General features: G+C 33.3%; 1 protein-coding gene and 1 long non-coding RNA gene across 2 annotated transcripts in view; one reads left to right on the top strand and one right to left on the bottom strand.

Moving 5' to 3' along the window:
* LOC136832747 (protein turtle homolog A-like) overlaps positions 1–24,000 on the top strand; it is a 95,203-nt gene that overhangs the window by 8,404 nt on the left and 62,799 nt on the right. Inside the window, exon 2 of the mRNA XM_067094264.1 lies at positions 6,095–7,018. Coding sequence (XP_066950365.1) covers positions 6,739–7,018 — 280 coding nt within the window. The 5' untranslated portion in view covers positions 6,095–6,738. The remainder of the gene's footprint in view (positions 1–6,094; positions 7,019–24,000) is intronic.
* Positions 1–24,000, bottom strand: part of LOC136832750 (uncharacterized) — a 587,618-nt gene that overhangs the window by 514,086 nt on the left and 49,532 nt on the right. The gene's annotated exons all lie outside the window — the stretch shown is intronic.

Here is a 24,000-nt window from a genome sequence, read left to right as displayed (position 1 = left end):
GAGAGGAAGGAAGGGGGGGCATAGGAGATGCTAAATGAACTTTTCATATGATTCCTTTTGTTGGAAGGCAGTTCGGACGGTCAATCCACTATTGTTATTCAGCCCTGGCAGGAAAAGGGTGATGAAAGAGGAATAACAGAAGGGTTTAACCCAAATGAAAGTTACAGTCCCGCCTTTGAAGAGAAAGGGGTCACAGGAATCAGAGGAACGAGAGATGGGAGAGAATTCCATTCCTTCACAAAGAAGAGAACAACCAGTTCAGGCGAAGAACAAATCAAAATTTGGAGAAACAAATCCACAGTTATGTATATATATATATATACATATATTTAAAGACAAAACTGTACAGAGAGCTTTCGGGAATCTGTTCGGTTCCCCTTTTCAATCTGATTGAAAAGGGGAACCGAACAGATTCCCGAAAGCTGTCTGTGAAGTTTTTTCTTTAAATATATGTGCATATACATAGCTGTGGATTTGTTTCTCCAGTTTAAGACTCACGCTACCATGAGTATCTTTAAATCAATATTTATTTTCTCAAGTTTACTGTGAACATGTGGGAAGTGGCAATCAGACAACTGTTGCGTTGTGGCTGGAGCTGAAAAGGATTTTTAACGCTAGCGGACTTCTCAAAATGAGAGAAATAAGTCATCTTGCAGCAAAATCAAAGAGGATGCAGTATAAAGAGCAAAGGTCAGAGTATTTATCTCAACAAATTGCCTGTAATTTGTTAATGGCAAGGTGGGAAACTAGGGGGACTCCTCAGTTTCGATGCAGGCTTAAATGAGATTAAACAGACTTTACATTAGCATGAAAAAGGAAATGGAATAGGCAAATAACCCTTGGAGACCAACCTCTAAGAGTAAGTGCACTTGCCTCTATTATGGGATATTCGGTCAGATATTTGTATCTGGGGAAATGGGAGTTTCAGTACAAAGAACAGAGGTGGTTTCTACAAATGTACTCCGAAACGGGTCTCTTTTAGATAAGCAATCCAAGACATATTATTTGAGAGGAGAAAGGCACTCTACATCACACTTCGTGCCATAGCAGACATAAACATTGCAAGTAAAAAGAAAAACATGTTTATGCAGAGAAATCGGGAAGCCCAAAGCAGGTTATCAGACTTTCAATGTATTCTAAGAAGGGTTTCTCTTAAGCCTTTAACTGTCAAGAGTAACAATTCAAATATCTCCATGGACCCTGCAAGATGGAAAACAGTTTCTTCTATGGATCAAAGCGCACAGAAACTCTTAAGCCAATCAGAGAGTTGTATGGGAAAGTAAGAAATGAGCGTTTTAAATGTCTTCGAGATAGTACATGTAAAGGGAAGTACTGAACGTTCCCAAGAGGAAGAACAGTTGCATTTATTGAGTAATATGATAAAGGATGTTACTGTATATAAACTAGATTCCATTTGCCTCCTTTTTATAAAGCAATAGCACCAGATGCATACGAGGCTAAACGGAATGGAGCAAGCTGTGCTTTTGGACAAAAGACATAAATTGATCAGGATATCAGAGGTGGGTAAAATCAGGTAACACAATTTGTTAATGAGTTTGTTCGCTTTCAAAAGAACAGATCTCTGAATTTCGTCGTTTAAGGTGCCTTGGTAAGAGCAGAAATGGTTACGAAATTGCCTCGTTTCTCGAAAAGGATTAATAGAAAGCAAATTCAGTGAAACTGGGGTTAAGTCTTGACACTTTCTTATCAAGTTTAAAGCTCTTGTTTATTCAAGTTGTAAGTAGATTAGTTTTGTGTTTTAGTTTTCTGAGAAGAAAACTTGTTCCGGCTTTGTCTGTCTGTTCGCACTTTTTTTTCTGTCAGCCCTCCGATCTTAATTATAAGGTACTGAGGCTAGAGGGCTGCAGATTGGTATGTTGATAATCCATCCTCCAAATATCAAACATACCAAATTTCAGCAATCTAGCCTCATTAGTTTTATTTTATTTTATTTAAGGTTAAAGTTAGCCGTAATCGTACTTCTGGCAACGATAGGATAGGCCACCACCTGGCCGTGGTTAAAGTTTCACGGGCCGCGGCTCATACAGCATTATACCGACAACACCAAAAGTTAGATCTATTTTCTGTGGCCTTGGTTATACGATGTACGGAAAACTAGATTGCGCCGAAGAAACTTGGGCGCATTCTTTACTTGTTTCATTACTCCCCTAACTCGGTGAAGAGAGGATGTAGCAAGAGTGGTATAGTCCTGCCTGCTAAATACATCTTTTATCAGTGTTGGCCTTCGCTCACGGCTGCAACAAATTGCTGCTCTTATGGTCTCTTCAAACTTCTTCTGTTACAAACCATAACTACTTATTTTTGCTTCTTCAGTTAGATTTTGTATCTTATATGATTCCGTTTTTCTTTTACTGAAAGGCTAAATAGATTGGCTGGAAAGGAAAATTTCTCTAATCTATTTATTCAAGTTACAGTTTTCTTTCATATACAGTATATATATATATATATATATATATATATATATATATATATATATATATATATATATATATATATATATATATATATATATATTTTTATCACATCACCGTGATTCATATACAAGCATTAAGCTACAAACGTCCTTTAATATCAAATTCACTCTACCTCAGGAATAATATATATATATATATATATATATATATATATATATATATATATATATATATATATATATATATATATATAAATGCAATGCCACGAACGAAAGAGAAACAATGGAGTACTGTAAGGCCTTTCGACTTATAGTCCTTTACTTAGCAGACTGCTAAGTAAAGGACTATAAGTCGAAAGGCCTTGCAATACTTCATTGTTTCTCTTTCCTTCATGACATTGCCTTTATTTATATATTCATCGCAATCGCATTCCATATGTTCGTGATTCATACATACATATAAATATATATATATATATATATATATATATATATATATATATATATATATATATATATATATATATATATATATATATCTTAGAGAAAACTGTAACTTGAGCAATAGATTAGAGAAATTTTCCTTTTCAGCCAATCTATTCTTTAGTACTGGTAAAAACAGAATGGATATGCAATGGGACAATATTTTTCGAGTGTTGCAACTCCCCACCTTGCAAACAATGCTTGAAAATCCTCGCATAAACAGCGGAGGGTTTAGATCAGGGAAATGTGAATCGCTGATCGTGAATTCACCATCAGGAAAGTTTTGCACTCACGGGTTTCTGTAACCAATGCAGTATTATCCCGCTTGGATAATTAGGAGGAAAGAGTTGCACGTTAGCTTGCCGAAATAAAAAAAAAAGTGATTTAAAGACGGGGACAGGTAGTGAAGAAGCAAAGAGGATTTTCCGAAAAATGAAAGATTAATTGGAAAATAAAGACTTTAAAGTTATGCAGTGATATGCGAAAGATTACACTATTATACGTAAAGAGAATATATATATATATATATATATATATATATATATATATATATATATATATATATATATATATATATATATATATATATATATACTGTATATCTATACACACATATATATGTATATATACATATATGTGTGTGCACGTGTATGTATGAATGTATGTGTATGTATAAAACTACTTACACATTTTTCGTCTGGAGGGGGAGACGTCAAAAGGGTGATAAATCGTACGTAAATGTCAGTCTTAAGAAATTAATGTTTGCTATGATGCCATTCCTTTTATTTCTGGAAAGGTTCGACGCACATCCAAGCAGCAACAGCGATCTATTCATGCAGTAAAGAACAAGTTTGTGAAAGGACCAGTTATTACGAGAAATATAGGTGATAACAATATTTCATGGTCGATTCCCTATTTCATAGTAGGGTTTTAAATTCTTTGTATCGTGTTTTGGTTTTTATTTTGTGGAGGGAGATATTTACTACATTGCTGAGAATGTAATATTAATAACTTGGACGTATGAAAGCATTATCACGCATGTATGTATAAGCATACTTTAAGTTTTACACTGAAAATGCATTCTATTCCAGAGGGTTTAAACAATTCAGAAAATTAAGTGGTAGTTTCTCGACATTGCTGGGGAGCGAGCTCTTTTAGTAAGTCAAAGGTCTGTCAGTCCGTTGCCCTAAATACAGGCTAAGAAATGGCAAAGGAATACTTAAGGAAAGACGTATAGGTAAAACACACACACATAAATATTTATAGATTATCTATCTTCGACCTCGAATTGCGATTTTCAGAACTCTCGTACCTTTCCTGGAAACGAAAGGATGTCTTAGGCTGACATAGTGGCGTCAGACACTCGGTTGATGGCGGCAGCTGTGGCCAGATGATGCCTGTCGTTTCCTTTTACTTTCTTGAAAGGTTTTGACTTTGGATTTTATTTGTACTTTAACTTAGAGTCTTACCCTACATTCCGGTCATTTTAATTCCCCAAAGTATTGCTCTCTTTACACGTGTGTGTGCGTGTGTGTGCACGTATACATGAATATTTTCCAGTATGTCTCTGCCTTCTTAGAAGTATCTCTAAAAAGCCCTAGCTTTCCAGTGCTCACAAAAACAATTGCAGGGTGGAAACGCTTCTTCACCCTTGACTAGTCTGACTACGCCCCCATCAATAGCTGACTAAATACTATGCATGTATCCAATTCCAGTCCGTTGTTTAGTTCAACAGTGGTTCTCGAGGATGATGTCACTTTTCCACATGAGGAAGATTGGAATGACTCTAGACACTATCCAAAGAATCCTGAGAAAACGAGTTTATGATTCACTGTCATCTTTCATATACAACAGGCAAACCACTATGGGTCACTTTTCTCTCGTAGCTTTGTCGTGACTTCTAATTCCCTGGCTTCAGGCTTTTTCCCCGTAGGGAAGGAGACAGGGTAGTGCTGTCAATGGACCTCACGTGGCGCACTGTAGGCATTACTGAGGGGAGTTTGCAATATCCCCTCGGCCCCTAACTGCTCATACTTTTTTAGTCTTTTGCTACTTTTCTTCCAGTTTGCTGTCCATCTAGTGCAATTGCGGAGTTTGCTCCTCGTTTCACTTTGCTTTTTAATGTCTCAAGCGCTGGATGGCTGAAAGTACACCAGTGCTTGGCATTTTTGCCTAAAGTTCACGATTTATTCAATCATCCATGAGGCTGCGTGTGCTCGTTCCAAATTCTGCAAAACAGTCTAGTTAGTATACAAGGTGATTTTCCAGTTTCAGCTAAAATCATCTTGTGGAGATGTTGTCTTTCTTTTTCTGTTGTTATTACTATTTTTTCAGCCAGAGATGTTTTGATAACAATTCTGTGGGCTTCCGTAACACCAATATCTCAAATACTTGGCTGTTTGTCTAAGCATTCTCTCTTATTTCTTCTTGATATTAGTTTATTTTCCCTGTCTACTTTTAAGTATATGCTGAAGACATTCTAATTTGTTTTCTTCATCTCCTCCTTGAAATTTTCTTCATGAACCTTCGGCTTCTCTCTATCCTTTATTGTATACCAGGACTCATTCCATAAGCAAGGTTTCCGTCTTGTTACCCCAAATCCCAGCTCTTCCTTTCGAGCAGGCTGATAAACACTCTCAGTGCCAAAGAAGACAGCATGCATTGTCTGCTCCTCCTCAGATATACAGTAGTTCCTAACGGCAAATATATTTTGTCATTCAGTTGCAAAAGTCACAAGGTGCCCTTCTTCAAGAAATTTGACTGTATTACACCTAGATTCTCTGTCAACCTTTTTAGTTGGGTGGTTGTAATTGTGACGTTACTGTGGCAATGCCAAGTTGGTTATAACTACCTAGATCTGCCTCTTTGTAGCTATTGACATTCCTTCGTAATCTTTTTTTCCTCTCTCGATGAAAGGCTATGTTACATATTTGTTTTTCTATGCCTGCCAAACTCCGTGAATTAAGAATCAAATTGACCTTAAATCTGTATGATACCAGGATTTGTTTTCACTTCATACTTCTCGCTCGAAATAACAAATAACGGCAATGTTTCAGTTCAGGCCAAAGCATAGAATTGATGTGAAAAGAAGTGATGCGAGTATTCATGTTAATTCTTACTGCGACATATATACTGTATAACTTTCAATAAACAAATAACACGATTTTTCTATTTCAGGCCTAAGAATAAGAATGAGATGAAAATAACGGGATGAAAACATCACTGCTTATCGAATATGATGTTTTTCGTGAACTGAAATACATGGGGAATTAGAGAATAATACTCTTATGAATCGGTACCGGGGGCGTGTGTAGCAAAGGTTTTATGTACAAAGTGGCGATTGTTGGAAAACAAGAAAATATATTTTTAAGCGCTTATCAAAAATAGACATATACATTTCTATAAAGTGTACACCTGCAAGAAACCATTTATAATAATAAAGCTACATATCACTAGAGCTCTTAAACCCCGGAACAAAGATTTATTGAATGGTGCAATCTCTTTCATAAATACTTTATTTTACATTGCACTGGAGAAACATTTATACTACAGAATTTACGAATACCATCAATTTATGTTGGCGCGGACTATCTAGAAAAATAAAGTTTTCGTACTACAAAAAGTGAAAGAAAGTAACTTATAAATGTATGACTGAAAAATAAGTTCAAAAAATGTCACGAGATATACCTATAGAAGACCCAAAGTGAATTCCTAATAATGTAGAAAAATGGGTGACTTGACACTATCAATATCTTAACATAATGGCCATGACAAATCTCACGAGGTACTGAATTTAGGAGTAAATTAACCTGATCGTCGTCATGGAGAACCTGTTGTTTAACCCAATCCCTAACTGTTGGCGGACAGTTTACATCCTGGCCTTCGTGTTGTTAAGACTTTTCAACAGAATCGAAGGTCACATACAGGCACCCGGAGTCTCTTCCTTTCTCTCAACATCCCCCCCGACTGAATCACTCCGGGTTAATATGGATCGCATTAGTGGCCCGAAGGCTCCTAACTATCCACAGGCCTTACAGCAGTTCTTCTCGCCCTACACACAACAGTCTACTCTGACTCCTATACCGTCAGGTCCTGCAGAAGGTAAGAAATGTTTTTTTTTTCTAAGATTAAAAGCCCTTTTCAGATCTGACTAAGAGAGGGAGTGAGTGTTTCTTTAAAATTCGAAATCTTTTGGAACTGCCTAAAAAGAGAGAGAGAGAGAGAGAGAGAGAGAGAGAGAGAGAGAGAGAGAGAGAGAGAGAGAGAGAGAGAGGTGCCACATATTTCAGATTCAGTTTTCAGGTTTTTGAACATACTACAGGCTACTAGGCGCTATATCAGTGCAATATGTTATATATCAGTTTCAGAGTCACTAAATGTCTGTCACAAGAAATCTACAGCCTTCTACAGAGTTTTTTAAATACACATATATCGAGTAATATATTGGACTTCGAGGGTACGTCTGCGTTGTGAAATCAAACATTTCATGTTTTTGAGGGGAGAAGTGAGGATGGTATGACACTCTAAAAATGAAGTGAAAGGAATGAGTGGAGACAGCTTCAAAAGACGGATGACATTTAAGAATTCTTAAGCACAGCAATAAATTATCTAAATTCTGAAAGAAAATGGAGAGCATAGAATGTTTTATTGACAAATGAAGGTCTTGTATTCGACCAGGTAGACCGTATGAGGACAAAATGTTTGCTATTGAACATGTGTAGGAAGCCTGGGAGTGAAATGGCAAGTTGTATTAATATTACTGGACATGCAATACATTTATGACATGAGTGATGGATTTATGTTGAAGTACAAAATGTAGATTCCAAAGGACATATGCATAGAGCAATTTACGAACACCATAAGGAAAGCATGAATGGTATAGTATAGAAGATCACAGACTTAGATATGGTACGTTTCTAAGTGATTATTTATAATTATGGGAATGAAGTTATGAATTAAGTAAGGTACTTTAGAGTGAGTTAAAAGAAGTAAATTCCATAAAACGATTTCTGTACTGAAGTGAGTTGGGGATTGGCAGTACATTAAGAGAGGAAAAATTATGAAAAGATACGGATATGGCGACAAAAATATATCAAAATTACCAATAACCTCCATTTAGATAACACAAATTTTCTCTTATTTCGAAACCCTTCCGGTATATTGACACTTATAAAAATATAAAAAAAAAAATCAGCTCGTGCTCTACATACTGAATAAATGTGGTCCTGAATTGTTTTACTTCCGGAAGGCTCTCTCTTCGAAATATTATAGGGGCTTCCAAATACTGAATATTTAATTCCTGATGCATGGAAAAATAATAAAGGGGTGGAAAGAGCTTCTCGCTTTAAATATCCCTCAAAAGTGTACTTTGAAATGAATGCTACGACTAGAAATCACAGAGCTCTAAAATGATTTTGTGAAAATCAAGCGTATGTATTCTAGTGCTTTAGTTTTCCTAAAAATTTTTAGTAAGGTTTCAGATTCATCCTTGTCCATTAAATTTGAAGACTATTTGGAGAGAGAGAGAGAGAGAGAGAGAGAGAGAGAGAGAGAGAGAGAGAGAGAGAGAATCAACACCATATTGTTTTGATATTTTTGAATGCCAAGAGAATACCCCTTTCAGAACGAAATCCGTGCACTGAATAATTGCATCTGAAGCCGACTTTTTCTGCTGTATTGTTTCTGACTCAGAAGAGGAAGATGACACAAAAGTATACGAAAGTAAAGACAGATAGGCGTGATTTCATTTTTTTCAGATGATTAACAATCATAAAGAATAAGGTAGTAGAGTCTTTAAGCGTTTGTCTTGTCACTTGTAAGGCAGGACTATTTTTAAACTGTTACCCTCACAATTAGGTTTGACAATTAGGAAACTGAACAAGCTCTAAATATCAACATCTGGTGCTAAGAAAATAATCAGCGTCATTTAATTAAGTCTTTCACAATATATTTTGTCATGTTTATTTCACGAAACACCGGGATTTTACCCCTTCATTCTAGAAAAACTGCTTTGTGCTCTCTCGAGACCAAACCGGTTTGACCTATTTACAGTACAATGTAATTTCATAATGAGAAATGTTCCATTCTACCTTCTGAGTTGTTTTTGTCATGCAATATTCGTTTTTTCAGGGAATCACATCTTGTTCACGACAAGTGGCTCGTATCGGTATCTAAATTATAAATAATCTTATTACTATTATTATTATAAGGATGAAGATATTTCTATTTCATCCACTGTTTTCCATTAATAAAAGAATTAAATTCAAAACATAAACATCACTAAGAAAAACCTGTTTTTTCGAATTTGTTAAAGCCGCTGAACCATTGATAAAGAACAAAATTATATCTTTCTTCAACTTTGCCCTAATTATAATCTTTATGACCCAGGGAACCCAGTGATGGCATATCACTTCTAGACAGCAAAAGAAAAATCTTAGAGCTCTGCTTATAAGAATTTTTGTCGGACTCAGCTACGTTATAATTTTCCAAAATAAATAACACTACGTCACGTATAACATTGTTGCCATACTCCTAGGTTTTCTGCTGGAGTCATTACTAACAAGATTGTGCGGTACTTTGGAAGGATTTATGGAGATTCATGACATGCCATCATAACCTACCTGATCGAAGTCCTTAATCTTTCATTTTAAGAATGTATATGTGGTTAGCACTAGGAGGAACCTCTTATATATATGTATGTATATATATATATATATATATATATATATATATATATATATATATATATATATATGTGTGTGTGTGTGTGTGTGTGTGTATACATATAATACATATAAATATTATATATATATATTTATATATATGTATATATACATATATATGCATATATATATTTATATATGTATATATATACATATATATATGCATATATACATTATATATATATATATATATATATATATATATATATTTATATATATGTATATATACATATATATGCATATATATATTTATATATGTATATATATACATATATATATATGCATATATACATTATATATATATATATATATATATATATATATATATATATATATATATATATATATATATATATATATATATACCACGATCTATTCAAGGACCTAGCAAGCATGATAGAAGTGCTGCACCACGTCACTCAGTTGGCTGGATACACCCTTCAAATTAAGCCGTATCTGAGAAGACTGATTAGCAGGATCTTTAGACTAAATCCGGTATAAGACGCCTCAGAATTGAGAGAGAAATAATGAGTCAAATGAACCTGATGTTAATTTTGGTCACGTCACTGCATTCAGCCACTACCGCCTACTAATGAATTCCTATTAGAGCGCGTAGGCTGTTTTATCGCGACAGGCGTCACGTCTGAAAAGTGACCCGTGAATATTCATGCAAGATGGAGGAGGGTTTCCGGGTGTCAGAATTAGAACGCTTACAAAAAAAAAAAAAAAAAAAAAAAAAAAAAAAGTAAAAAATGCGCCGAAGTTTTTTCGGCGCAGTCGAGTTTTCTGTACAGCGTATAATGCTACATGAAACTTTCAGCCACGGCCCTGTGGTGGCCTGTGTTGTTGACACATATAGCGGTGCCTGACTCACGATCATGGCTAAATTTAACCTTAAATAAAATAATAATTACTGAGGCTAGGGGGCTGCAATTTGGTATGTTTGATGATTGGAGAGTGGATGATCAACATACCAATTTGCAGCCCTCTAGCCTCAGTAGTTTTTAAGATCTGAGAGCGGACAGAAAAAGTGCGGACGGACACACAAATAGCCATCTCAATAGTTTCCTTTTACATAACTAAAATGTAACAAGGAAAAATCTCCCCCAAACACACCAACAAAAATGATATGGGCAAAATTACAGGTAGCGGGGTTAGCTTTATTTTTTCTATTGTTTTTAGGGTATTTTTTCCTTTCGTGATAAACACGCATCTTCATAATATATTCTTGATCATTCAAGGTCTCTGCTTCGCGGAATTATTCGACAGCAAATAAGATTGCTAGGTACATATCTCTATACATTATTTACCCTTATCGACACAGCAGTTATTAAGTCTCCAGAACTATTACGTAGTATTTTCAGCATTGCTCACGAAGTATACTTATCATTTGTTATTCATAATATGTATACTTTCAGAATCTCCCAAAGAATTGCATACAATTATCAAAAAAAAAAAAATGAACACCGAAAGAGAAAACAGAGCACCTTTATGTACCTGGACGTAAGGTTAATCGTTGAATAATAACATAAAACTATGGATGAAGTGGTAGTCGCCTTCAATTACCTAACAAAATAACGAACCATGACGGCTCTGTCAGAAATGCGATTTTACTTTTATTTCCACAGTGTTGCATATATATATATATATATATATATATATATATATATATATATATATATATATATATATATATATATATATATATAAATATAAATATATATATATATATTTTTTTCTTATTTTTTTATTTTTTTTTTTAACTTTCAGAGATAGATCAGCCTTGCATTTTTTAAATCACATGTAACATTAGCAGCACTAACACTACTACCACTGATATTATTAGTACAAACATCACCACTATTATCATTAATAATAATAATAATAATAATAATAATAATAATAATAATAATAATAATAATAATAATAATAATAATAATGAAAGTATTGAAAATTTAAACTTGTCCACTTATCAGACCCAGTGATGAAGATGACAGGAAAGTCAGGCTGGTACAGAAGGCTGAAAATTAAAACACGCGAAACTACGACAGAGAATCAGATAAAATGAACCTGGGAGTTGCAAAATCAGAAGCATGAAACATTATGAAAAAAAAATTCACTCGCAATATCAAAGGATGTAACGCCGTGGAGACCAACTTAATTTCTAGGCTAGGGAGTAATTCAAGGACATTGATAAACTGTCAAAGATTTAAAAAGCTGTAAGGGGAAACAATTTGAGACTGCTTCACGAACTGAAAATCCCCAGCTGACCAGACACATTTCAAAACCTGTTCACTGATTTATAAGATCATCGTGGTGGATTACAGACATTTCCTTTGCCAAGTTATTTACGATCTTTCACAGTACTAATTGAAATGCTTTCGCACTTTCTAAAGTAAAGTAATAAAAAGGTATTATTCTTTTAACTTGGGAACGAAGAAAATACCAACTTTTAACAATTTCTCGAAGTGTAATTGCCGATAAGAAATGATAATATGATATTTATCCTGGTGATACCATTCAAATGACATGTGATTATATTTCATTTCTGCGCGAATGTTTTAAACTCCTGTCATTACGTTAATGGAGCAATTTACAGATGGGAATTATCTACATTAATTAGCAGTCCCGGCGTCTGAAGCTCATAATTAGCAGAGAGCCATTGCATTTCTTCGCTCTTTTGTTTTATCTTTATCGTCCGTTTGACCTGGGAATGATCTTTTTCAAGAGGTAATTGATAGAGGACATAAGCTGGGGAAACAGAGAGAGAGAGAGAGAGAGAGAGAGAGAGAGAGAGAGAGAGAGAGAGAGAGAGAGAGATGGTGCTGATGAACTAAAAATTACTGCCTATTGAATAACTTTCCCTGGTTATTCAACTTATGGAGCTAAATCATACGACTTAAATTATATAATTTCATTACTATTACTATCCAGTTTTTATTATTCATTTACCACAAATTTCATAAGACATTTTCTGTTCTCATGACATTAGAATTTAGAAGCAGAATTTTAGTTGTACGAGTAAATCCTTCTTTTTGTTTAAGTAAATGGTAGGAAAAAAATGTATGAATCTTCTTTCACTTATCAAATTCTTTTCCTCATTTCTACAGTTCCAGTCGACTGTTAAATATATTGCATTTTGAAACACGTCAACGAAGATTCATTGCCTCGCAGGACCCTAATGCAATGCCATTAGTCATGCACAGTGGTACAACAATGCACTTTATAATCTTGAATAATATGCTCTTTGTGTTTTATGACTGGTCTCGTTTTATTGACTTTACATAAACAGGTGATACACGCCGTTCTAGGTGAAATCAGATTGACGAGAGTCTGAATTACTGGTAGAGATTTATTTATTTATTCATTATTTCTGTACTAATTTACTCATTTATTCATTTACTAATCTTTTTGCAAACTGGAATCTACAAGCAGGATCTTATTCTCAACGCAATCTTTATTCGGTGCAGATTTTAGAGGTCTGAGAAATGTTGTCAATGGTGTTGCATAGAAGAATTATATCCTATTAACAATATTTGTTCTTAACCCATGATAGTTCATTTTTCTATGACACAATCAATACAGTAATGAGTGATAACGAGGCTGTCAAATCGTAATGGGTAGTAAGAGAATTATGCCTGATTCTCTGCTGCACATCAATATTCTTACGAGGATTAGTCGGTAACTGTCCAACATACAATATAATTATCCCCTGCAGAACAAACTGGTAGATCAAAATCAAGGAAAATTCAAGTAGAAAATGCAGAGTCAATCGTAAAATAGTGCTGGTTATATAAACATATTTTTCTCTTACTTACTATGTAAGATCAAATGATCAATATTTGTCAGAATTAGTTTTCTTACGATAAGAAATCAATAGTCATATATTGTTTTTAAATACGTTAAAACTCGAGAAGTTTATACTCAGAGAAAGAACGTAGATTACTTTTGGTGAGCTTCTCCTCTTCTGAATAAACAGTCCATATTAAACATAATGGTCATGATATGAGCTTTGGTTTCGTACCTACTATATAACAAGTAAAAAATGTGCAGAAGTTTCATCGGGGCAACCGAGTTTTCTGTACAGCCGCTCCAACGTATAATCAAGGCCACCAAAATTGGAGCTATCTTTCAGTGGTCTCGGTATAATGCTGTATGAGCCGCGGACCATGAAACCTTAACCACGGCCCGGTGGTGACATATCCCATATCGTTGCCAGAAGCACGATTATGGCTAACTTTAACCATAAATAAAAAAAAAAAAAAACTACTGAGGCTAGAGAGCTGCACTTTGGTATGTTTGATGATTGGAAGGTAGATGATCAACACACTAATTTGCAGCCCTCTAGCCTCAATAGCTTTTAAGATCTGAGGGCTGACAGAAAAAAGTGCGGGCGGACAGACAAAGCCAGCACAATAGTTTTCTTTTACGGAAAACTTAAAAAAAGAAAGTTGGGTGGATGTACGAGTATGTTACTGGGACTGTACAGATGAAAACCTGCAACAGATGGAGTCGAAACCCCACTGTAATTGTAAACTCTTGGACGCTATCCTTAGCATTTCCGTTCCTTTGAAGTTGCATTCCATGTTGTACCCTAAACTCAGTCATGAAACTTGTGGACTTTGATTCATTCATTTTCTTTCTTTATTCATCCTCAGGATAATTCACTTGCTCGTGGTAATTTATTAATAAAAATCCTCACGCTTCATTCATAAAAACATTATATGAATATTCAGTGTAAGTGATTTACTCTTAGACAATAATCAAAACTTTTTGAAAAATAATTTGCCAAAGTGAAAGGAACTTGTTGTCCATATTGAAAGTTACTAATGAAGTTCAAATGGCTTTATACAAAAGTGCCGAAACGACCATGGGTTTTGGATCGGATTATGTCTGGTTTGAGCAGAGTTTAACTAGTGATAATCCCACCCAATGCCAGGACACCAATATTTAGCCATTGCTCACTTTTAAATGCACTTACTTTTCTATTTCGCTATATTATTTATTAATTTATTTTTTTCTTTTTTAATAAGTGAGATCTCTTCTTCTTTCAGTATTTCCCTTTACTTCCTCTTCTTCCTATTGAATACCATAATATTCTTTGGAAGCTTGAATTTCAAGTCAGTGGCCTCTATGGTGGGCTCGTTCCACATGAATAGGTTTCGTCTACTGAATAATAATAATAATAATAATAATAATAATAATAATAATAATAATAATAATAATAATAATAATAATAATAATAATAACAATAATAATAATAATAATTTATTCTTCATCAGGAACCATTTATAACTATGAGTTTTACTGTATAACATTTATGCCCAAGAGGTTTCCACTGTTCGTCCTGTTATTTTTTTTTTCTTTGGTGATGTGATTTTTCACAGTCACTCTTAATATCACAGACACACTATACAAACCACGCAGTCGAATAGGATGACTGTGATAGACCAAATAAAAAAAAAAAAAATATATATATATATATATATATATATATATATATATATATATACATATATATATATATATATATATACATATATATATATATATATATATATATATATATATATATATATATATATATATATATATATATATATATATATATATATATATATATATATATATATATATATATATATATATATATATCACATATCAAGGAACAGAGGATACCCTGTCCTATGTCATCAAAATTTTACCACAGTACCCAACAGAGTTTCCAAATATATTTAGCATGTCTTACACCTCTATGCTCTTTTGTCTCCTACATAAATTCGTTATGCAAAGCATCAAATTCAATGATAATTCCACGGTAATATTTCATAACTCAGCGCTCGAGACCATGAATCAGTCTCGAAGACAGGGATATGAATTTGGATTAAGCCGCGTTATTAATCTCCGTTATGAAAATAGTAACAACAGAATGTGCATTCCAGTGCCAGACAGTAAAGTAATGTGTGGGAAATAAGCAGTAACATTTATTGCGTCTCCGTATCTTTTTTTTATCCTGCCGTAGACTAATAAATAATTTTCTGGCAAACGTTTCTTTCTAGACTCTCTCCATAAAAGACAAGATTTGGAATTTGTCTTCATACATTCGAGCATCACTTTGTAATCTTGCTAATACGCTACAGTCTACATTAAGTGAATGTCATCGGAGACCAATTCATCAGCATCATTTCCAAGAAAATATCCCTTTTATTTGGAAACCATCTTACCTCAGCTCAGTCAACAGACAAAGTAATGGACATTACATATATATTCATATAATTCCAGGCCGGACAATCGCGATATGGAAGGTTATACCTAAATAAATATATATATATATTCTTTATCCCGCGCTTCGTTTCCTTTATACGAGAACTCCGTTTTCAATAATGTGGTCGAGAAATATTTGAGACAGGCATCTGGATGAGACAGTCTCCATCTGGGACTCCGCGGGGAAAAGATATCTTGCGCAGGATGACAATTAATATAGGTTTTTATTGAGTGTGTGATGTGAGGAAACTCGTTAGACATCTGGTCTGAAGGGATGCGAGAGAGAGAGAGAGAGAGAGAGAGAGAGAGAGAGAGAGAGAGAGAGAGAGAGAGATGTATACTGAGGCAGGAGGTTTTGAGGTGTTCAGATATATACTAAACTAAATTTTTACCAAAGTATTTAGCCAGTTGCAATTGGCCATTGGAAGATACATTTAAAAAAAATTGTTAATAATGATTACACGTTATGTAAAATTTGAAGCTGCAGACGGCAGTAAGAACCGTTAATTATTAAAATAATTTTTTGCTGTCATATTAGGAAAAATTTTTGCAAATGTGCTCCAATTGGAGAATAGTGAAGAGATAAAGAAAAGCTTTTGGTGGGACAATCTAGTCAAAATGCATCGAACTTCACTAGATATAATTTTGAGAAACATATGCAAAAATAGAATAAATGTCAAATTTCAGTTAAATAAGTTTATTATTTAGGAACGTGCTGTAAGAAAGAATACACTATTACAGCTGAATCAGGGTAAAATCTTGAATATCCTCTATAAGGCAGTGTGACAGAAAAACAGAAAATCAGTATGAAATTTAGTAATCAGTAACATGTAATCATAAAAACATGACAGTTTCATCTCAGAATTTCAGTTCCGTGAAAAAAACTTCTTTAGTTAATACTCTCAAGTGCGTACACTCGGAAACCACAGTCTCCGACCCACCCAGGTCGTGCTCCGAGTTTATGAGCGGGGCCTTTCTGGACAGATTCTACCCTTTCCGCCCCCAACCCCCTTTCCTAACTACAACCCGGCAGTTTCGGAATTTTTTCTTCGTTTCGATATTATGCAGGTTGTAGAATTCAACACAGTGTTGTCTATATAATCATACCATGACTGCTTTGCATTATATGCAGCAAAATCATAAAAAAAACAACACCCAAAGCAAAATCCGGAAGAGTTCTAAAGGTGTTCGAGTGTGTTTCAATCCGTGATAGTTGGCGTCCAGAAAGGCCCTGCTCATAAAGTGGGACCACGACCTAGGTGGGGTGTAGATTGTGGTTTCCGAGTGTACTTTGGAGTCCTAAGTATAGAAAAAACTCCATTATGGAGTATTGAGTTGAACAACAGGGATAACAGGATGGTAAGTCAAAGCGAAACAACTGGGTCGTTTAAACATAGCGTTGATTCTGTGCCAGATTTTGAATGGTATCAAAATTAGATGATACGTGTTTTCGTACTTATTTTTTTGATAAAGATGTGAAGAATATTTCAATTATCCTTTAATAAAGTACTTTACCTTTAGCTTTAAGTTTTTCGTTGTCCGAATCAAATTGAATTTCATACATTTTGATTGAATATTACATCATAAGAGCTCAAGTTATATGAGGTGGAATTTATCAGACAGGCAGACAGACAAAAGGAAAAAGCGTTTAGCAAAACAATAGAATTCCCTTAGCCACCTAAAGAAAGATAAATGTTGAGTACTCAAATAAAAAAAAAAAATCTCAGATGAAATAAATTTTATTCTGAAGATAATTTCCTTAGTAATAACGACGAATTCAACACCTCTTCCTTATTTTCTCCATTAAAATCCGGATACTTCTTATAGCTTTTATTTCGGTTCTGAGGTAAAATGATAAAGAAATAAAATTTATTAGCAATGCAAAATTGATGGAAGCCCGCAAAACAGTCCCATGCACCAGGTATTGTGCAGACTGATAAATATCACACTTGCTTCCTTATAAGGTCTTAAGAGTGGCTAGCTGTGTCGTGAGTGAATGTTTTATGTTTCGGTTACATGCTATACGAAAATATCTTCAACTGATGAATAGTCAGCCACTCCCCAACCACATCCCCAGCGCCCCCAAAAAAAAAAACTCGACTTACTTGCGAAGAATCGATACCAAGGGACAAATGTCAACATTCAAGTCTCTCTCTCACCTCGTGAAAATGGTTGTTTGCTTGACATTTCTTTCTATGCTTCGTTCTCTTTGATCCTTACTTAGGGATTTTTTTTTCTTTTGCATTTCTGCTTAAGTGACTCTTGTCATGCACAAGTGTGGCATTCTATGTCGATTTAAAGGTGGCTGGTAGTTTTTGATATAAGGTCACAAACTGTGTTGAAATTAACTGAATGTAAAACTTATATTATATATATGAATATATATATATATATATACATACATACATATATATATATATATATATATATATATATATATATATATATATATATATATATATATATATATATATATATATATTATTAGCTATCATCTGACAATCAAATCACTTATGAAGATTAATGGTACAGAAGGCATGTTTCATTGTAATACTGAAATCATCTATTAACATTCAAACTTTACAGAATTATGCAGGATACCAACGAATCATTCAAGAGAAGCATAAATAGTGAATAAGGAGACCCCTCAGGAACAAAACTTCGGAATGAAATTAATAATAAGAAAATTAATACTGGAATATTTAAATCTTGACCATGACATTGATTATGCTATTGTAACTGGATTAATCTTCTAACAGTCAATATATAAATGTATATATATATATATATATATATATATATATATATATATATGTATGTGTATATATAAATATATATGGATGTATACATATATATATATATATATATATATATATATATATATATATATATTATAAGTGTGTGCGTGTGCCTGTCTGTCTGTCTGTCTGCCTGAGCGCCTGTGTATTCTGCAAACAAATTAGATGGAAAGAGACTAGAGCAATCTTTTATTTAGAACCTTTATTGACGCTCTGTGTCCATGAAAAAAGAAAATATTTTCCTGATGTCAGGAATGCAGGAACCATATGGACGCCTCCAATCGTGTGCAAAAAGAATTTCAGGAGAATTCCAAGAGTAAATTTACTGCAAATAGAGAGAAAAATAGGGGCATGAAAAAATATGGTCACCGCGTTATCAGGACGCACTCCCAAATATTAGAGGTATTCGTAAATACCAGGAATGGTAATATTGGTATATGAATCTGTGATACAGGAGAAAGGCGAACGAGATAATGGCAAGGATGTTTTTAGTTTTCTGTAAAAGAAAACTATTGCGCCGACTTTGTCTGTCAGTCCGCATTTTTTTCCTGTCCGCACTTTTTTCTGTCCGCACTTTTTCTCTCCGCCCTCAGATCTTAAAAACTACTTAGGCTAGAGGGCCGCAAATTTGTATGTTGATCATCTACCCTCCAATCATCAAACATACCAAATTGCAGCCCTCTAACCTCAGTAGTTTTTTTTATTTTACTTAAGGTCAAAGTTAACAATAATCGTGTTTCTGACAACGACATAGGATAGGCCACCCCCGGGCCGTGGTTAAAGTTTCATGGGTCGCAGCTCATACAGACCACCGAAAGATAGGATAGATCTGTTTTCAGTGTCCTTGATTATAAGCTGTAGACAAGGTGAATGTCTCACTATATATATACAGGGGTATATATATATATATATATATATATATATATATATATATATATATATATATATATATATATATATATATACACATATATATATGTGTGTGTGTTTGTGCATGTACTTATGACCTGTTTTTGTTTATCAATACTAAAAATACCGCGTTGAGGTAAATATATAGATATATATATACTGTATGTATATATATATATATATATATATATATATATATATATATATATATATATATATATATATATATATATATATATATATATTTTAGTGAGAGAAAGAGGTACACACTTTATCCACCTTGTCTGCATATAAACTTTTAGAGCAGCGAAAACATTGAAATGTCACTACAGGAAACATCATTCACAGGACTCATGGTTTATTGAGCGTCCAATCGAGTTTCCGGACGTCTGGCACAGAAGCTCTTTTTTCTATTTATTTTTTATTTAAAGCAATGTGAAAGTTATTTTTTTTATTTAAGCAATGTGAAAGCTACGACTCAGTGCCCTCTCCTTCAACATATAAGAGACATGCATCCTAGGAATGAATGCAAAACTAGTAAAAAATGCGCCGATGTTTCCTCGGCGCAATCGAGTTTTCTGTACAGCCGCTACAGCGTATAATCAAGGACACTGAAAACAGATATAATATCTTTCGGTGGTCTCAGTATAATGCTGCATGAGCCGCGACTCATGAAACTTTCACCACGGCCCGCTGGTGGCCTATCTTATATCGTTGCCAGAAGTATGGTTATGGCTAACTTTAACCTTAAGTAAGATACAAAAAAAACTACTGAAGCTAGAGGACTGAAATTTGGTATGTTTGATGACTGGAGGGTGGATCATCAATATACTGTACTGTACTGTACTGTACTGTATATATATATATATATATATATATATATATATATATATATATATATATATATATATATATATATATATATATATATATTTATATATAAATGTATATATATATATATATATATATATATATATATACATATATATATATATATATATATATATATATATATATATATATATATATATATATATATATATATATACTGTATATATACAGTATACACATATATAATATATAAATATATATATATATATATATATATATATATTTTATATATATATATATATATATATATATATATATATATATATATATATATATATATATAATGTGAAAATTTTTATCACACCGTGATTTATATACAATCATGAAGCTACAGATGTCGCAAATATCAAATTCACGCTGCCTCAGGAATATCCCCGATGGGGAATTATCACCGAAGGGGAATTCATAAGTGATAAATGGACCGGTGCTGCCGAGTCCGTCCATTTATCACTTATGAATTCCCCTTCGGTGATAATTCCCCGTCGGGGATATTCCTGAGGCAGCGTGAATTTGATATTAAGCGATACTTGTAGCTTCATGATTATATATATATATATATATATATATATATATATATATATATATATATATATATATATATATATAGTCACGATGCGTACCAAGTACCTGGTTATTACACAACTAATCACAGAATTCAAAAATTTACCTCACTTCAGCCAGATACCTGAACTCTCATAACAATAAGAATTACTCTAAAGGTAACAGTGATCCCTTAAAATACTCATTAATCATGTGAAAAATCAAACTAGGTTTATCTAAAGAACTGTGAGGTTTAAACAAGAAATATACTAGAGTAAAAGGACATCAACTAAAGGAACAAAACATATTTAGCATTTTACCTTATGCACACACAATTAATCATATTCACTGGTGGTCAGTAAATGGAACACTGTTTTTAAAAATTTTAAATACAGAAATTTACTGTTAAACTCAAAATTTATAACTAGAATTCACAATCTGAAAAACTTACTATTACTTGAAAACAGCACACAATTTAATTAACTTTTGAATTAAATCATTGAACAAAATTAAATCATAAAACTTTAATTTATCAAGAAATTAAATTAAGCAAAATTTAAACTATCAAGAATTACTCAAGATTTGAAAAGAAAATCTTAATAAATGAAAGTTAAATCAAGTATGCAATGTTAAATTATTAAGAAATATTTAAAATGCTAAGTAAATAAATGTTAAATCACCAACCAAAAGGAAGAGATTGCAAACACAAGAACACAAAAATACACAAAAGATTTATCAATAATAATTTCACTAAGGCAAAATTTCCCTAATACACCTTATTATACCATGGTAATAATAAGTAAAATTTACTTTACCTTACACAAGCTTGTGAAAACCTTTGTAAATTCTGGCAGCTGCTTGTAATTCACAAAACACACATTTTACCAGGTGCCATTACTGCTAAATAATTTTACTAAACTCAGATCTCAAAAGCTAATACTAACACCAGTGACCACAAATATTTTACGTTAATAATTACTGTCTTTTTAAGACAGAGAGAGAGAGAGAGAGAGAGAGAGAGAAAGAGAGAGAGAGAACCAAACTGAACGGTCTCTGAAATAAGAGTAAATCGATTTTTGGATTTCAGTAGAAATTCAAGTCATATGATGTCATTAAGGCATTTTGGGTGTGAGATACAAAATTTGTTCTTGAATAAGGAAGATGACGTAATTTCCGGCAAAACATTTTGAACTCAATCGGGACAATACACGACGTAATCGGTCATGAGGTCTTACTCTCAAAATTGCATAAGTGACCAGAGCCATGTATGTAACACTAAACATGCTCAAACAGACCTGTCATAGCGTGAATTAAAACAAAGCAAAAAACCCAACACAATGCGCTTCTCTTATCTGAACTGGTGACAAATGAAGTGAAACAAACCCCTTGCTAGGACACACGTGTTCCTCAGCTACTACGTTTTTATCAGGAAAGAAATTATTAATTCTAAATTACATTATCAAGTCATGTAAAGCATTAATTCTAAATCACTAGGTCTCTGGAGATCTGATACCACTACATATGGTGTTTCAGCAATCATTATCATTACACATAATACATGATAAATGAAAAGAGTAAAATTACATATTGCAAGGTCACATCATGTATATATATATATATATATATATATATATATATATATATATAATATGTGTGTATATATATATACATACATATATAATATATATATATATATATATATATATATATATATATATATATATATATATATATATATATATATATATATGTTACAGTCAACATGTTAATCAGTCATTACATGAAATGCCTGAAATTTCAGTCAACTAGCGAAATGCACTTAGGGGACATTTGATCCCCAGGGCTAGTACTAAACACGGCGAAATATATTTAACCCCCAGGGCTAGTACTAAACACGGCAAAACAGTGTAGGTGACTCACTGTTTCGCCGTGTTTAGTACTAGCTCCTGGGGATCAAAATGTCCCCTAAGTGCATTTCGCTAATTGACTGAAATTTCAGGCATTTTGCGTAATGACTGATTACGCATGTTGACTGTAACATATATATATGTATATATATATATATATATATATATATATATATATATATATATATATATATATATATATATATTGAAGAAACAGAGCTAAAATAGTAATCCTGTTCATTTCACTTATTTTTTACTAAAATATCCCATGCCATCATTTCATTTTTATTCATGTAATACATTGCTATTGACCATATCAACGTAGTAATTCTAACGATATTCACAGACATCATATTCCTTTAATTGTACATTTTGATAAAAAAGGTGAGCATTTTTTGGTGATTTTATCTGAAATTTTAGTGGTTTTTGTAATGATATTTGTCTATTATACTGTTAATTCTGTAAGGCTTTTTGACTGAACCCTTCAGGGCGCAGGTTAAATTCTGTCCGCATTTACATAAACGAAATTTCCGCTTAGCTTGCAGCGCATTTTCTGTAATTTGATTAATTTCCCTTGCAATGTTGGCAACAGTGAAAAAATCGTTGTGTTTTAAAGTTTCCCACCGACAACAGCTACTAGAGGAAGTCATGAATGGTAGTGTTGGAGCCCGTGGTGACAGAAGGCCAGCTTAACCAACAACAGTAAGCTTTGAAGCTTTAAGCTTGTGTTCCACTAAGCTTTGTACAGTTTTCGGTGGTCATTCACCCCCTCCCATCCCCCCTCGTGCCGAAAGGAAGCTCAGACTTCCCTGTCAAAGGCTGAGTTCCTGAACTGTTGATGTGTTCCATATTTTCCAGTTTATTGATTTCAATTCAACATTCTCAGTATTTGACAATTTGGCGTCTATAGGGCAAGTTATCGCCCTGAATCCACTAGAGTATAGACACTGATTGCTTGGTGCTACGGCAGCTATACGGACATTCTTATCAACCAAATTAACTTTATGTCATTAAATCTATTGTATGTGCATGATACTACATTCCATTCAGAA

Source organism: Macrobrachium rosenbergii, chromosome 50 (assembly GCF_040412425.1).
Source record: "Macrobrachium rosenbergii isolate ZJJX-2024 chromosome 50, ASM4041242v1, whole genome shotgun sequence".
Taxonomy (NCBI): Eukaryota; Metazoa; Arthropoda; class Malacostraca; order Decapoda; family Palaemonidae; genus Macrobrachium; species Macrobrachium rosenbergii.
This window is presented reverse-complemented; position numbering and strand designations above follow the sequence as displayed.